The sequence below is a fragment of the Lytechinus variegatus genome, chromosome 8 (genome assembly GCF_018143015.1).
Source record: "Lytechinus variegatus isolate NC3 chromosome 8, Lvar_3.0, whole genome shotgun sequence".
Lineage (NCBI taxonomy): Eukaryota > Metazoa > Echinodermata > Echinoidea > Temnopleuroida > Toxopneustidae > Lytechinus > Lytechinus variegatus.
In genome coordinates, this window is record NC_054747.1 from 28362560 (window position 1) to 28381481 (window position 18922).

At 36.3% G+C, this 18922-nt stretch overlaps 1 protein-coding gene across 1 annotated transcript in view; it reads left to right on the top strand.

The window, feature by feature from the left end:
- The window catches only part of LOC121420292, a 163163-nt gene that overhangs the window by 23373 nt on the left and 120868 nt on the right, over positions 1 to 18922 (top strand). Inside the window, 10 exon segments of the mRNA XM_041614868.1 lie at positions 2283 to 4289; positions 8686 to 8853; positions 10058 to 10145; positions 10905 to 11020; positions 13250 to 13454; positions 14443 to 14607; positions 15545 to 15735; positions 15954 to 16042; positions 17086 to 17199; positions 18452 to 18532. Of these exon segments, the coding sequence (XP_041470802.1) occupies positions 2283 to 4289; positions 8686 to 8853; positions 10058 to 10145; positions 10905 to 11020; positions 13250 to 13454; positions 14443 to 14607; positions 15545 to 15735; positions 15954 to 16042; positions 17086 to 17199; positions 18452 to 18532 (3224 nt within the window).

Consider the following 18922-nt stretch of genomic DNA (forward strand, 5'->3'; position numbering starts at 1 on the left):
CTGAAGCATTATCTTGCATACTTTTAAATGTAGGGAGACCATTCAGGGGACCTGGGACAGCTTGTGTAAATGCTTCTACCCCCATGTCTATTCATAACTAAAATATTTTAGCCTGATATTAAGATTAGGAGATATGACTATCAATGAGCTACATGTACACATCTATCAAATCCTCTCGTCAGATTAAAATCAAAATTACTATGCGGTATTGATTTCTTATAAACCTCCAAAAGAAAGGAGAAAACTTGAAATTAGGTCAGACTCTGGACAATGGGGGGGACTCTACATGTAGTATGGGATCACAGGGTCCAACTTTTATTGTAGATTATATTACACAGGTAAACAAACATTTACAATGTTTCCATAGCAACGATGGAGTATACATTTACATATAGTCTGATGCCATGGTTGGATAGTTATGACCTAGATATTGTGCATAGTAATCAATATTTCAAATAGAAATTGATTTTTACATCCAGATTTTCACGATAAAATCCTAGCTCAATTATTTGGGTCTATAAGTGGCATAGGGCAAAAGCTCAATCAATACGATTTTCAGGTTTATAATTTTTGGCCTGCATGCGACATGTATGTACTGCAGCCTTTACTAAAACCTAAAGCTTTATAGCAATCAATCATCGGGCTGATATCTACGGTTGATTGCATTGATTATTGTGTATTTTCAATTGTAAGAATCAGTTCTGCAATCAATAAAGCTTTCTGTTATGCTGCCTAAAATATTGTTAAAAGCAATTGTTTGTGGGTTGTTCTTATAGTGGCAACAGTGGCTTAGGAAGATAATTTTTTTTTGTCTCCATATTCATGGCAAATTCGCCCCCCACCCTGAAATGCACTAAAGAGCCCTGGAAAAATATACAAGAGTCCCTGCAAATTCTGTAGGGTCCAATGTAAACTGCTCTACAATGAAGCAAAATTGGGCTCTCAAAGAATAACCACAGAAATTTTTTAAAATATTTTTTTCCCCCGCCCTGAACAGTATTCCTAAACCCCTTTGATTCCAGCTTCAAAATACTTGTTAATTGTCTAATATGCTTTTCACTCTGTACTTTTTGTCCTAAATTGGTGGGGCTAAGGGGGGGGGGTCTTAGCCCCACCAATTTCCCGGGGTTAAGCTTAGCCCACTTCGTTTTCACACTACGTTTTAGCAAAGTGGGCTAGCACGGTAAATAGTACGGTACTATCTGGCCCTGCAAAAAAGCAGGGTTAGCCGGCTTATTGTGGTGCTAGCACCACAATTGCGGTGATAAGAGATGCAGTGTGAAAACGAAACAGGGCTAAGGAAAGTGGGGCTAAGCATTAACCAATCACAGATGTTGAATTGCACGTTAATCACGCTCTGTATGGTAAAATCATCAGTATTCATGAGCTGAGGGATAGTCCGGAGGTTAAGGCATTAACCACGGTTGAGCAGATAGTATGGGGTTAATAAAGACAGTGTGAATCGAAAAAAGATAGTATGGGGTTAAGGATAGTCCGGGGTTAAGGATAGTATTGAGTTAAGGAAATGCAATGTGAAAAGCATATAAAATACTTCAAAGATATTACTGGTCACAATTTTGAAATTAATAGAAGAAGACATGCATGTTGGAATAAAGACATGGTCAGGATATGTATTGCAACTGTAGCGACATGTATGAACCTAGACCAAAAATATTATTTGGGGTATGATTTTTCACCCTGACATGGGTGGTGTTAAAAACGTGCATGTTTTCAAGGTGGATACATGTACTGTATATGCGCAATATAATACCCTGTGTTATTCATCATTATGTGCATTTGCAGCAGAAAATATGGCAAACCAACATTTAAGAATCTGATTGCTGAATGATATATGATGCTACTTTTCAAGGATGACATTGAAACGCAGTTCAATGCATTCATTTTCCAGCATTGGAAAGCAGAAATAGAATCTGTCCCTTCTTTTGTCATTCAGATAATTTGCAGACTTTCGGTTCATCTATATTCATTTTTTTCTATAATTGCATGTTTTACAATTAAGAATTTACTCGTATCTCCTTTTAAAAAAATAAATTTGTCTTTCAATATGTTCATACAGTTTTCCATTTAAACAAATTGCATGTTTTCTCAGTCTTTTAGATTTGTTGAATTATAATCTTGATCTTTTTAACCCTATTGAAAACATTTTTGACCTCTCTCATCAAAGATATCTGACAATGTTTCTTTTGATTTTTTTTAATTCAAAGACTTAAAGACTGTTCTAATTGCATGCCATCTAACCATACAGTTACTTATGTTTTCAGGTCACTTCTCAAGTGCCTCTGGTTCCGAGACCTGCAGCCAATGCGCACAAGGGTATTACTGTAATTCCACAGCGCAGACAATATGCGATCTTGGTTATCACAGCAATGCAGGGGCCGCATCCTGTACGGAGTGTCCAGATGGATATTCCTGCAGCGGCCCTGAAGGTCCTGTAATATGTCTGGCTGGAACTTATGCTGGAAGCGGAAGCGATAGCTGCACAGCCTGTGAAGCAGGGTTCTACTGTCCTTTGAATGGAACTACTAAGCATATTCAGTGTGCTGATGGATATTACACCACTGGATTGAACTCCGAGGAATGTACAGAATGCACCGCAGGATACTATTGCACGCCTTCTTCAATAGCTCCTTGTGCTTCTGGGTATTACAGCAATGCAGGTGCCACATCCTGTCTTCAATGTCCAGGAGGGTACTCCTGCAGTGGTACTGGTGACCCTATCCAATGTCTTGAAGGAACACATAGTTTCAACGGAAGCGAGAGCTGCAGCTCATGTGATGCAGGGTTCTACTGTCCTTTGAATGGAACAGTTGAACAGATTCAGTGCCCGGATGGCTACTATAACCCTGGAAGCAGTCCAGAATCTTGCTTGCCATGTTCTGCAGGTTACTATTGTACTCCATCTAGCCAAGTCGCTTGTGATGAAGGATATTACAGTGATTCACTAGCCACTTCTTGCAGTTCTTGTCCTGGTGGTTTTGAATGCCCCGGTGGGGGTGCAACTGCAAGTCAATGTCAGGAAGGTTATTATGCTCGCAATGGTAGTTCATCTTGCAGTCCGTGTGATGTCGGACATTACTGTCTTGTCAGTGGAACCATTGAGCCTGTCATCTGTGCGGATGGCTACTTCTCCAACACCACAGGAGCCTCAGAATGCACCCAATGTGAAGCAGGATACTTCTGCAATGCCATTTCCCAGATGCCTTGTGAAGCTGGTTCTTCCAGTTCTGCCGGTGAAACATCCTGCTCGACTTGTTCTGGTGGTTTTGAATGTCCAGGAGGGGGCACAACTGTAAACCAGTGTGGGGAAGGGTATTATGCTCGTAATGGAAGTTCATCTTGCAGCCCGTGTGATGTTGGACACTACTGTCCCTTGAGTGGTACAATTGAACCTATCATCTGTCCTGAGGGTTCCTATTCAAGTTCTTCAGGGGCTTCACAATGTGCTATGTGTACTGCAGGATACTACTGCTCCCCTTCTTCGATATCACCTTGTGCTGCTGGATATTACAGCAATGCAGGAGCCACATCCTGTCTTCAATGTCCTGGAGGGTACTCTTGCAATGGAACCGGAGAACCAATCCAATGTTTGGAAGGAACTCATAGTTTGAACGGAAGCGAGAGCTGCAGCTCATGTGATGCAGGGTTCTACTGTCCTTTGAATGGAACAGTTGAACAGATTCAGTGCCCAGATGGCTACTTTAACCCTGGAAGCAGTCCAGAATCTTGCTTGCCATGTTCTGCAGGTTACTATTGTACTCCATCTAGCCAAGTCGCTTGTGACGAAGGATATTACAGTGATTCATTAGCCATATCTTGCAGTTCTTGTCCTGGTGGTTTTGAATGCCCCGGCGGGGGTGCAACTGCAAGTCAATGTCAGGAAGGTTATTATGCTCGCAATGGTAGTTCATCTTGCAGTCCGTGTGATGTCGGACATTACTGTCTTGTCAGTGGAACCATTGAGCCTGTCATCTGTGCGGATGGCTACTTCTCCAACACCACAGGAGGCTCAGAATGCACCCAATGTGAAGCAGGATACTTCTGCAATGCCATTTCCCAGATGCCTTGTGAAGCTGGTTCTTCCAGTTCTGCCGGTGAAACTTCCTGCTCAACTTGTCCGGGTGGTTACGAGTGCCCTGGAGGGGGCGCTCTTGCCACTATTTGCGATCCGGGTTACTATGCTCTGAACGGAAGCTCCTCCTGCTCAGAATGTGAGATAGGTTTCTTCTGTCCCGTCTCAGGAACAGTTGAGCGTACAGCTTGTACCACAGGTGATTTCTTTAAAAACTCTGCCATGTTGCCTTCACAGATTCCTTGCTACACGCTGTACCTGTATGCACTGCCAACGCATTCTGTATATATGCACTTCCTTTGCATTTGCCCATTTTTTATAGACTGCATATGCATTACCTATGCACTCCTTTATTTACTTAAACACTTCCTGTGCATACATGTAGCTCTTATACACAGCTATACACTTTTATTTGTGCATTCCCCTGCACACTTCCTGTGCATATATACCTGGACACTTCATCTATATTTCCCATATGCATATCCTATGCAATACTACCAATGCACCTGCATTACATAACTCATCTATACTTCTTATGTGATTATACACCTCTGATGCATAACCAGTGCACACTATCTTCCTATGCATTGCTCCTACATGCATAGGCTGTATGCACATCTCATGCATTTATCTGTACACTCCTATACCTAGCCCAGGTCATATGCATTGACTGTACACTTCCTATGCATATCCTACTTCCTATGCATTTACTTGTACACTTCCTATACCTTACCCTTCTACAGATCATATGCATTGACTGTACACACTTCCTTTGCATAGCCAACTTCCTATGCATTTATATTGACACCTCTAGCCCAGATCATATGCATTGACTGCACACTTCCTAATATGCATTTACATGTACCTGTACACTTCCTATACTTATCCCTTATACAGATCATATGCATTGACTGTAGACTTAGTATGCATTTACCTGTACACTTCCTATACTAGCCCTCATACAGATAATATGCATTGACTGTACACTTCCTGTGCACAGCCTACTTCCTATGCATTTATCTGTACACTTCTTATACCTCACCTATATACAGATCATATGCATTGACTGTACACTTCCTGTGCATAGCCTACTTTCTACATCTATCAGTATGCATTGCCTGTATACATTTCCAGTACCGTATACACTTCAGTATACACATCGCCAATATATTTGCAATTGCATACATGTAGCTCATATGCACTTCCTATGCATTTCGCATTTACCTCCTATGCATTTCCCATTTTCTATACACTGCCTTGATCGTTCCCCAACTATATACATGTACCACAGTAGGCCTGTGCTTTTCCTTATTAGATGATAATGGATTTTTGCACTGGATAGAAAATACCTACTGTACATCTGAACCTCATGATACCTATAATCACATCTTTTGACATTGTTTATATTCCAAAATATTTAACCATATTTTTGTTATTATTCAATGGAAATTGGAAGATATTCTGTACCATTTGTATCCATAGACACCTGCCTTGGGTAGACTTCTATGAATGCAATGTGCAGGCGACCTGACCAGTGGAGAGTTGCAAGAATAATTTTAACAATCAATTGCAAAGATTCCCAGCAAATTTAGAAATGATAGATACATTTTATACAGCAAATCAATTTGATTTTCATGTTAAGAATTGAAGACCAGCAATTGAGTGCAAAATGATAAACTGCAAACCTATGATTGATCTATGGATCCCCAAAATGGACTTATACATGTATAAAGGTTCTTTCAACTCTCCACCAGAGTTTATTATAGAATGGATGAGAAAATCCCTGTAATCTGATTGGTTGAGAGCTATGCTAGAATTTTTATGGGCTGCATGAGAAAAAAATATACATTTAAAGAAAAAAAATCCAATTAATTTTTTTTTAAAATTTATATTCTTAATAAAATTAAATTTTTTTTTTCATTTCATGCGTGTGGTAAAAAAAATCATGCGTCAGGTAAAAAAAAATCATGCGTCCGGTAAATAATTTTCATGCGTACGCTAAAAAAAATCATGCGTCTGGTAAATTTTTTTTTCTTTACATTTGGCTCTTAAAAAAAAATAAAAGCCCCCATTCTACAAAACAAATGATGCACAGGTTTTATCGTGGGTCGGTGGAACTGTGTGCACTCAGTAAGTTTGGCATTGTGGTCTAAACCCACTCGGCTGCACCTCTTGGGTTAAACCATGCCAAAGTTACCTCGTGCACACAGTTCCTACCGACCCACTCTAACCCACGCATCATTTGTATACTATACCACAAATAGAGTATGTTGATTTTTAAGATAAATACCAGTGGTGGTAGCAATCTAAAATGACTTCGATCAGAATCCAAGAAACTTATCACCCAAGTGTTTGAATGTACATAAATAGAAAATATGTGCCAAATGGCTCTGTCCAGAAGAAAATGTGTAATTGCTGAGAAATGAGCAAAATAATCATGGAATTCCATCAAATGTTGGGTATTTTCCCAAGCAATAATAATTATCCCGCATACACTGTATGCTCTTCTGTGCTTATAAGTGATCAGCAAAATTATCAATTTTGAGCTAAGATATCATGATTTCACAAAGATAAATTTATATTAGAGTACAAGATCTAGATGTACAATAATAAATATATGGTAACAATCAAACTTAATTCAAAGACTTTCTCATGAAATAATTGTTTGCTGCAACTACTTTCTTTAGACTAAGTTATTAAAGATTGATGAATTGTTTATTTGGCAATCATCCTTGTAATACACCTACACACAAACTGGACAGATGTGTTCCTATGATAGCACAATTTGTGCTTTAATGTGCTGCACTCTCCAGTTTAATAACTACTTGTAACACTAACTGTATATTTAGTATTTTTAACATTAATGAGAAGAATTGCAATTTTAACCCCTCTGCTTTTTTTTAACTTGTCTGGTAACTAATTTGTGGTGATGAATGTTTGTTTGTTACTGTTATAATTGTCATTGTTGTATATACATGTGTTTAGAGTTATTGTATTCCTACTCCATCTTGTCCCAACATTTTCTCCTTGTTCTGTAGAACATGTATCAATTGAACAGATTCAATAAATTCTTATTATTGATTGCAAGGTAGGTGTAATATGGTACAAAACAAATTACAATTTTCAATTTTAGATATTAATCATACAATGTACATGTATCTCTTTCATAACAGGGCCCTTGGAGTTTGAGTTGCTTCTTGTTAATGCTCTTTATACACTATGATGCTTGCTTCTAAATCTTTAATTTTTCTATTAGTATTACCCCCAAAGAAAATATTCAGATACATGTATATACTAAGGTCCGTATTCTGAAGTCTGGTTTAACTTAAACCATGGAGCTATTAATAGCTCTATGCTTAATTTCAGGTCTAAAGTTGTGGTTTATGTATGGGAAGCCAAAAGTATCATTTTTTTTTATTAAGTTGTATGTTTCTTATGTTTACTGTGCTCTTTCCTGATTCATCGATGGTGAAGACAATCACCTACATAATTATGAATGATGTGAGAGCCAAATGAGCTGAAGTATGATATACCTACTGTTAGTGATTATGTAACAATTGGCTTTCCATGCTAAAAACCACAACCTTAAACCTGAATTTAAGTTAAACCCGACTTCAGAATACGGGCCCCTAAGATTTATAGCCATGTGCATGTGCACCGTACATGTACAGGAATTTAAAATGAATGATATCTTTATTCCAAAAGTATTTTATTAGCTTAAGGCTCTCAGTGTGTCCCAGGAACACACCAACAAAATATTAAAGCAAAAAAAAGGCTTAATAAAACATTATAAAAGAATACTCAATTTCAAACCCTCCATGTACATTAATTTATCACTTCATTGAATATGAAATTCCACTTTTGCATAATCTAGCTTCAGGTTTCCATATTGTTATGACCCATATTTCATGTTGTCCTTGTACTCTAGGTACTGTGGGTTTTTTTTTTCATGGTGATTTTCTTTAAAGATTTGATGTTTAGTTTTTATATGTGGCTTTTTTCCTTCTTGTCAGTATAATTTTTACATGAAGTATGTATTTGAACAGTTTGGAATTGATTGTCATATTTCATATCTTTTTTAAAACTTATTTATCTTTGATAGAATAGATTTTTAATCTTGTAAGAAATTTGAATATTATGTTAGTGAGGTTTAACTCTACATGTGCACTAAGGTATTCAGGTTTTAGATGTTGTAATGTTATTTTATATTTCAGTTTAATATTTCTCACTTTTATAATTTCATCAGAACAAATATCATAAATTTTTGTATTGAAAAAAAAAGACATTGTCAGAATGTCAATACATTTTGACAATGTAAATTGATTTGTTATTCTATCAAACAAAACATTCTGAATATCCTTAAAAACTAATAGATTTAAATTGATTATCTACCTTTTTTCTTTAGTTAGCATCACCGTACATGTGTAAACAACCAGAATCCTGAAAGGCTCTAATCCTTTTCATTACAGTAGTATACACTGTACATGCATCTCGAAAAAAAAAAACTATCATAATTAGACTTAATGTAAGTACTACTATTTTTTTCCTTGGAATAATTTCTGATTTGCCTCATCCCTGGTACCTTCCCTTATCAGGTTACTATGCCAACGAGACCGGATCCCAATCCTGCGAGCAGTGTCCGGAGGGGTACCGATGTACCTCATCCCATCTGAGTCCCGTAATCTGCCCGCGTGGTTCCTACGCTTTGGCTGGATCCACGTCTTGTACTTCGTGTAATGATGGCGAATACGCAGACAGTACAGGTTCGTTTCTAAAACAAAACAAAAATGTTATCAGGGGTCTCTCTCATTCATAATCCGCAAATTACAAATACACCAGGGAGTAATTTTCCTGGTATCGCATCGCAATTTGCTCCACATTTTGGTATAAAGACTGCTATGCATAAAGTCTTTTGTATAGCATATTTTTACATACATGTACATGTACATGTAGGACTGTACATTACTAGTTGAGAGCTTTTCTCTTATGACCAGAAATGCTTTTCATTTGTAAAGCAAAATTATTCCCTGTATACAAAAAACTCCAAGAGAGAGGGAGAAAAAAAAAAAATTATTAGAGTGCGACATATAGAATTACTTTTGAGACAAAACTGGACGAAGCCGTGTGAGGTTGAATGATTTCGCTATAACACACATTTTCTAGACTCCAACCTGTCTTGTATGGGCCCAGTCTTGTATGGGGTTAAGAACGGAATCACACCCGAGTTTTTGCATCCATTAAAAGTGAATAAAATTGTGTATTATTTTTCAGTGAGTTGTATATTGTGCTCTAACATTCAGTTTCTGGAGATCATCTTCCCGAATATTGGACTCGAGCTCCAATGGGTGGAAAATGGTAAACAAAGTTAGGCATTTATCATTTGCAGGGAATAATTTTCCTGGTAACGCATCGCAATTTGCTCCACTATTTTGAAAGACTGTTATGCATAAAGTCTTGTGTATAGGATATTTTTACATTGGACTGTACTACTTTGAGAGCTTTTCTCTTATGACCAAAAATCCTATTCAAATTTGTAAAGCAATATAATTCCCTGATTTGACTCGTATGAGGTCAACTTGTGCAGATTTCACAATGGAAGTTACATATTATTTAAATTACCACCCAAGTGTGTATTCATAAAATAAAAAAAAAAGATTCTGGAAGAAATAGTGAATTGCTGTGAAATTAGCAAAATAATCATGAAAGTGAGCACGATGGCAGGTGTTTTTCCCAGCAATAATAGAACACCATCCCAAAAGAGCTTTTCAGTGTTGGTGATTTTCTGTGAGATTGTTTTTCAGGTTCCATTTCATGATTTTACAATGTTCATTTTAATGTAATTGTATCAAATCTTCGTCTACATGTATGATGATATAGTGAAAATTAAACTTGGTTTTACACACCTTCTCATGAAATCAATGTTCACTGTGTTCTTTTGATTTCTCTTGAATCTTCATCTGTCTTTAGGTCTATCATCATGTATGGCATGCCCTGAGGGTTATTCTTGTAATAATACTATGGCATCTCCTTTGATATGTGCTCCCGGAACATACAGGTATGAAAATCTTATATTACCTTCAAAACAACATTTTCCTTTCTGTTTCTTAAACATGTTTCCGACCAAGTAGCCTTTTTATGGTTTTTAACTCAATTCAATCCAAATTTATTTTATTCCATCAGGAAATTCATATTGAGATATTACAAGTTATTTAAAAACAAGTACAACATACAGAAATAATAAATCCTTCAAAAAGCACACACACAAAAATATAAAGTATGATATGTGAAATAAAGCAGATTTCTGAATAGCTTTTTTTTTGCATGATAACTTTTGTTGAAAGAGTCCTTGGAATCATACTTGATGAATGTTTTGCCTATATCCAATCCCAAGTGCTGATGAATCTAAAAAGCAAATTGAAAATGTTCTTACAAGCGGCTGAAATAAAAATTGGTTTTGATTCTTTACTAATGCATATTTTTAATTACTTCTCATACACAAAGACAGAATATTGGACTCTCATGTGGGTATTTCAAGACTTTATCATCTTTGTTAGATCACGCTCCAGCTTAAGTGTAATTCCATAAATTGATGAACTGTTTTATCTGATTTGCCTCATTTTATTTGTCTTTGGTTTCTAGTTCATAGGAATAGCTGCCATGCTATTATATTATAATTGCTTGAGTAGTTTATGAAGTAAAGTTCAAATTGGAGAAACATTGAATGTTTTCTTTCAAACTTCATGTGTACAATAACTTCAATCTTCCAATATTTGATATTGGTGATGTATAACTGTTCTATTTTGTTTGCTAACAGTCCTTGGGCTGCCAAGTACTGCTTGGAGTGTCCCGATGGAAGCTATCAGGATTCCCCTGGTCAGGCGTCTTGTGAAGCCTGCACCGCTGGCTCAGCTTGCTTGGACAAAACATCAGGTAAGCATTTCACTGATATTGTGTTATAAGCTACTGGCCCGGCCGCGGCACCTATGCCCGTGAGCAAGGCATTTAATCGGCAATGCTCTTGTATCCTGCTTTGAAGGATGTTGACAATGAATTTCCAAAAATATTTTGTAATTTGTGAATGAACAAATCTGAACAGAATTTTTTCTTGTCTTCACAATAATCAAGACTCATTTTGAATATTTGGACTAATTTTGTGATTCATATTTTTTTTCCCCCAATTTGGATCTCAAGCTGGTGAGAATAATGAATTTTATTTTGATCCTTATAATGTTGCAAATTGACATTGTTTTGATATTTATAAACAAAATATCAATTTACATGGCACCTTGTTTCCGTCACTATTTTACTTAATTTGCAAAGCTCATTGATGTTTCATTTCACACCATGAATGACACTTGGATAATATGATGATCTATGAAAAGAAATAAAGTGAAACCACGTGAGAATGCCCTCTTCAATCTGTTTCTCACTGATTTATTTTTTATGAAATGTTTTTGTATTTGATCTCACACACTTCCAAGTCATATTTGATTCATTTTATTGATTTTACAATTTTTATTCGATGCCACAAGTTATGTTTTTTTAATACTTTAAACATTTTGTCTGATAAATCAATAAGTGTTTCTTGCTATTCTTGCCCACATATACATTATCAATTTTCAGTCTGTGCAAGCCATGTTATAGTCACAGTAAATCAGCAAACTTTTGTTATTTTGATATATTGCACAAAGAACATCAATGCTTCTTCATGTTTCTATTTTATTTTGCATTCAGTGAAATTTAAAATGATGCTATTGATAAATGTTTGATGTCATCATCCCTAGCCCTTGCTCCATTGGCTTCTCTACGACCAACGCTACAACCTGAAACTAGTGTTCCAACATTACTTTATGATTCAATAATGATGTTATTAACCTGTTGGAGACTAAGCCAGAGCTGCCAAGTAGTACTGATTTTCAGTATTTAGTACTGAAAAATGATAAGAATACTGATAGTTTCATGTAAAATACTGATTCCTTAAGTTCCAGCTTTACATGTGGACTATGGTATTCTTTGAAAATACTGATTTCCTCACCAAAATACTGATTTTCAGCTTTAAAAATACTGAAATGTTCTTTTTCTGGTTGGCAGTTCTGCTAAGCACTCATATGTGCAGGCTGGAGTCTATAGAAAATATGCGCTATAGCAAAAGCATCCCGTGTCCAACGGCTTAATCTTGTGCACCTACATGTGGAAAGAAGAACGAAAACTGATCCACCCAATCGGTGATATCCGTAGTCCCTAGCTATTGTGCAGGTGGTGCACATGTATGCCATTTGGAACCATCTCCAATATTTGTCCACAAATTGCTTCACTGCTTCACATTAATGATATTATTTTTTTTGTATATATTTCAAAGGAGTGTAAAAAGCTATTTATCCAATCCTTGGATGTTCGCAGTTCCTATTCCATGTCTTGATGGATACTTTTCTTTGGCCAACACTTCCACTTGTATCTCTTGGCCACACATTTCACTCCTTCATCATATTTATACTCTTACTCTTGCACACAAATGAAGAAGAATAAAAACTTATTCCTTCAATCCTTGATGTCCAGAGTTCCTGTCCCATGCTTTGATGACTACTACTCTCCAACCAACACTACGACCTGCACACCTTGCCCGCACATTTAATTACTTCACTATTTTGTTATTACATAACTCTTGGGCCCGTTGCATAAAACTTTTTACCTGAGAAAACTCTGGTTGTTTTTACCATAGTTTTTGCCCTGTGTTAAAGTCAATGGCAGAAATCAGACTAACCTCAGTTTTCAGCTTTACCAGAGTTTTCTCAGGTAAAAAGTTTTATGCAACAGCCCCCTTGTGTACATGTATCTTGAAAATGAATTATTCAATCCTTGATGTCCACAGCTGAGCTCCTAGGCCTCATGGCTACTTCTTTCTGGTCAACACTACCTCCTCCACCCCTTCTTCCCACATTTGACTATTTCACCATGTACATATATACAGTATCCTTAAGAAGAATGAGACAATGGTTAATGCCATTATTGATATCCACAGCTCCTGGTCCGTGATATCCCCTACTCTACCACTGCTCCGCTTGTCTTCACATTCAACTACTTCGTGATAACTCTTGAAAGAAAGAGATTTTTTTATTAAAAATAAATTCTTATTCGTCAAATCTTTGTTGATATCCACAGCTCCTGTCCCATGTCCTGATGGCTACTACTCTCTGGCCAATGCAACAACCTGCATACCTTGTCCAGGAGGTTACCAGTGCACTGTCCAATCAGCAGACCCAGTACTCTGCACTGCAGGAAGCTTCGCAGCCAATGGGAGTGCTGCCTGTCAAGACTGCCCAGTTGGCTTCTACTGTCCTTTTGATGGGTTGATTGAACCAATTGGGTAAGAATAATTCATTTATTTTTATTCATTTGAGGAATTTATCCACAGTTTGCCATACTACCTGCTAGATAGAGCAGTGTGTCACATAGTGCATACACAGAATATTCTCACTGTGGAACATAGTGTGGAATTGTTAAGATTTCAGCATTTTAACAGTGTGAATGGCATTTTCACATAGTCCATTATGTAACCACACTGTAATTGGATCAACAGTGTAAAATTGTATTCACATTAAAATATTATTCAAAGTGTGAATTGCATTTTCACATAGGGCGCTTTCAGAATATTTTATGCACATTCACACTGTAGCAGTATCCACAGTGTTGGAATGTATTCACACTTAGATTTCAAGCATTTCAACAGTGTGAATCACATTGTCTAATATGTGAACACACTGTGAACACTCACATTGTTGACATATCCACATTTTGGAATAGTGTTCACATGGGAATGGAATTGTTTTCTATAATAATTATAGAGCATCAATAGATTGACCCAGATATATATATGTGTACATAATCACAAAGGCCGCTATTCTGAACCGTGGTCTAGAATTTTTGTTGAATTAGGAGAAGCCAAATGTGAAATCACTCAATCTAGAATAAGATTAGCAATTTATTACCACATTTAACATTCAATTAATTAAAAAATGAAATAAGAAGTACAATAGTTTTCATGGGAAAGATGCCATTTTTACTCAAGAATCAGAACTGTTCACCCATAGCTTCCTGTAATTCTAGCTGACTGTGGCTAAAAATAACTTAATTTATAATACATGCTAAAGAATAAAGAGTACATGCATCACCCATCTAAGTGCACGTAATAAGCTACATGCTTGAATCCATTTTACAATTAACGTTACCTTTTATGATCTGTCTAATTCAGATGCATCAGTGGAACATTAAGCAATGAAACAAATGAATGAAAAAATGCATTTATGTACATTTTTCACCCCACTTTATAAACAAAAATTGCTTCTCAAATCCAGATGCATTGATGGAACATTCAGCAACGAGACAAACGCCATTTCCTGTATGGTCTGCCCAGCGGGGTCTGAATGCTTAGACCATTTCTCCACCCCGTCTCCCTGTTCATCAACTTATTATTCTCTTGGAGGGAACACCACCTGCACCATCTGCCCGGCCGGTTACAGGTAAGCCAGTTCTGAAGGGAGACCGAAGTGAACATCGCTGTGTTTGATTGCCACTTTATCTCATTGATTTTATTTGATCTGATTTATTGTTCTCTTCTGCATACATTGATATAATTCTTATAAACATTTTCCATAACATAACAAACATGAAATTGTTTACTGTTTTTGGCATGACTCAGATGAAATGAAATCAAATCAAACCATTTATTTCCACAATAATATAAAAACATTACAAATATGTAAAATAGGAAACAAGCATAATCGAAAAGGAAAGGAAAATGAACCGAGTTATTCAAACATAATACAAAGAAATGTAGTACATTACTCTTAGGGAGCCAAAGAAGTCAAAATAAGTCTTAAATTCAATGCACTCTAAATATCATTCAACACACACACACAGAATGAACCACTACCAACATATTACATTTGCAATTTGGAGAAGGATTGTCATCATAGCAGATTGCTTGAAAAAAAATGAAAATGACATTGGTTGACAGTTAGTAATGTACCTTTTGAGATTTCTGTTAATGGTGTAGTGTATAGTTCAGTATAAATCAGCCTGTAGTTTTATTCTTCAACTGCCATGATAATCAACAGTCTGATTGTAGGCATTAATGGAAATATACACAGTCATGAACTGAATTGTTTTTAGGCAAATAGTATCCTCTGAATACTAACATAATGATTGAATTATGAATGAATTTAGCAGCAAATGAGTGTGTTATAAGTGGGCCTACATGTATATTACAAGATTGCACAGCTCAGAATATTGCAATATGGGTTAGGGAAACGGGCCAAGTTGAGGACTTGAGGGGGTTCAATACAAAGTTGTTGGTTTACATTGGCTTTGAATTAAATCTTGGTATGGATCTTATATCAATACTCACTGTGACTTCTAGAGTTAACTTAAAATATTTGTGTCTTATTACAAAAATAGATGTCCGACAACGGATGCAGAACCGATCATATGCCAAGCTGGCCAGTATGCCAGCTTGGGGCAGACGTCATGTCAAGATTGCCCAAAGGGATCCTACTGCCCTTATGATGGATCCAGCGCCCCCACGGTCTGTTCTGCGGGATGGTATGCAGACAGTCTGGGAAATGCGAACTGCACCACATGTCCCATGGGTAAGTAACCGTTCACATTTGATTGCCTTTTTTGTGAAATGAAATATGAACTGCCCTGAATATTTTAGGAATAAGAAACTATTCACATTTTCTATTTTTGTTCATTAACTGCCCCGAATGCTTACTCTCTTTTCTAGTCAAACCTAAATTCTTAATTGATGTATTTAGATGCAAAGGACACTATGTGATAATATGATTTGTTTATTTTCGTTGCCTAGGTTACCAATGTGCGGATGAAACGAAGAGTCCTGAAGCCTGTCCTCCAGGTTACTACACGGATCAGACAGGGCAAGAGACATGTATCACGGTAATGGATATGTGATGTACTTAAATCCATAGTCTAGCTTCTAATGGGGCGTTGCGAGAAACTTACAATCAATTGCAAGTCAATTTTCGGTCCCTAAATTAATCCTATTTCTTGCAATGAATTGTAAAGTTATGCGATTGATTGCTGAACTGATGATTGAAACAAGGAGTGTAATCTGATATTCTACAGCTACAATTGACCTATCGATTGTAAAATTGCTACAGATAATTTGTGATTAATTGCAAATATTTTCTTGCAACACCTTCTAAGAATCCCAACCCAGGAAGGTGTATGTTTCCTGTAATAGAGGAGAACAAAATTGGGGTGTTTGGTCAGTGTTACACAAAATTGTATGAATTAAAAGCTCTTCTAGATCAATGTTTTCTAGGGTTAGTCATCATTAGCCTTTGATTTGGACACAGAACTATAATATGCCCCCTCCTCCACCCCATGGAGAAAAATTAGGAGAACAAAAAAGAGAAGAAAAGCGAATAAAGTAAAAAAAAAAAAGACTTTGAAAAGAGAGGTCAATGTTATGTGCAGTATTCTGTAATGCCTTTATTGTTCAATTGAGAAAAAAGATGGTGTCATCTTTTGAAAATATTGCTCCCCTGGTTTAAAAGTACATTATAGTAGAAGTAACATCTACTTTTGGTAAGAGCAATGGCAACATATGTGGTAGTAGTAGTATTAGAAGTAGTAGTAGTAGTATTAGAATAAGTAGTAGTAGTAGTAGTAGTAGTAGTAGTAGTAGTAGTAGAAGAAGTAGTGATTATATAGTAGTAGTAGTAGTAGTGATAGAAGTACTACATGTAGTAATAGTAGTAGGAGTAGGAATAATAATAGTAGTAGTAGAAAGTGATTTTTTTTTCTGCATGTAAATTGTAGAATTTCCTAATATGATGTCCATGTTGATGCATTTTGTTAATTTATGGATAATTTCTATTTATTGTGTTTCATCATGAGTATCACTATTCTATTATTTAATTCCATACATGTATATTATAATCATTAACATGGAATGATTTTTCCCCCTATAACAGTGTGCCGCAGGGACATACCAGACCGCTTCCATGCAGACGAGTTGTACCGAGTGCCCCGCTAACTTCCGCTGCCCAAACAATACCCAAGACCCAATTGCATGCGAGGCTGGCTTCGTAAGCTTACTAACGCTTCGGTTCCACGACATTTGCTCCTCCGACATTTGCTTCGATGGAAAACATGCACATTAAAGCCGAACGTGAAACCTAACCTCCACTACTCAAAATAAACCCTAATTCATATCTTTACATTATTCTGAACATAAAGAAATCTGTTACAATCCAAACCCTAATCCTATGCCCTCTGAGATATTAAGACGGGAGCAAATGTCGCTGGAGCAAATGTCGTTTCACCAATGCTTCAATACTAACCATAACCTCACATTAATAAGGCTTGACAAATTAAAGCAAACAGAAAATGTTTTCTGAAAATATGGCAAAATTTTGAAATACAAAGAGTGTCTTAGATGTTTGCAAAAAATATTGTTTTATTTATTTGCTACTGATATTTAGACAGTGAAGGTGACTTATAATCACCAATGATGGTAGTGCACACAACATAAACATTTTGCAATCAAATTTAAGAATAAACTGATTTACTTTGTTTGATATAAACTCTACATAATTATCATCTTCACAACTTTCTTTGAAGTTATGATTAGCTGCTTTATTGTGAAAGCTAATGTCAAGCCTGTAACTATATGTTTTGGTAGAAGAATGTATATTTTCTACACTACATGTTTATGAAATATATATTTTTGCAAGGTTGAATTGCTTATATGTTATATAAATAACAAACAATGAAGATGTAAAGGTTGTTGTGTGACGAAATCTATATCCCAATTATGCTGAATATAATATTCATGTAAATGCTTTGATACTAAAATATTACCCCCCCCCAAAAAAAAAAAAAACTGGGTCTTTGAACAGTGAATAGAATAGAGTAGACTCACACAGACCATTCAAAATTTTTGCAACATAGTTAATGAAATGATAAATTGTGAAAGGACAGTTTCATAATTGGATACCCTCATGTTTACAATAAATATTACTGCATCAGATAAAATTTATTTTCAGTTGTATGGCAAATTTTAAGTCATCACTGGAAGAGCCAATTCTGTAGGACTACAAGCAAATGGTACTTAAAATTGACTTTCAATATTTTATATCAACATTACTGCAGTTAGGGGTTTTGATTACTTGTACAACCTCCATGCATGAAATGAAAAATAATTAATTTGAAAAAATATGCTTTGGATAATTTAGAGTGTGCTGATTGGCTTGCTCGTAAGAAAAATAACAATTTCTTACAATGATATGTACAAGAGCGTCTATAATAATTCTCATATTTGTTATTTTGCCTTTGTAGTTTTCAACGGGTGGATCCACCAGCTGTGCGTCGTGTCCTGTAGGACAGGCGTGCGGGTCATCAGGTCAAGGGTTATGTCAGGTCAGTCTATCATGTTAATGATTTTATCCTATAGTGTGTAGAATTTACTATTTATAGTTTGAATTATTGTAATATTACTAATATTGATTGTAATGTGTGGATAAAGATGAAGATGAGGCAGAATAGAGAATGTGGATGAGTAAGAGGCCCGGGGGGGGGGCCACTTCCATTCACGAGTGGATACCATGCGCGACCATGGGGTCTCGATAAACACCCTAAACACGTAATTTCCATATTCTGAAAGTGCACCCCTTAAGTATTGTTGTGAAACCTTACCCTTAACAAGTATTGGAATCAAAACGATACTCTTGGCAAATATTCCCTGAAATGAACCCCTAAACAAGTACAGGAATGTTTTATTGTTACGGGTTCTTCGGTCGTCGGTCGTAC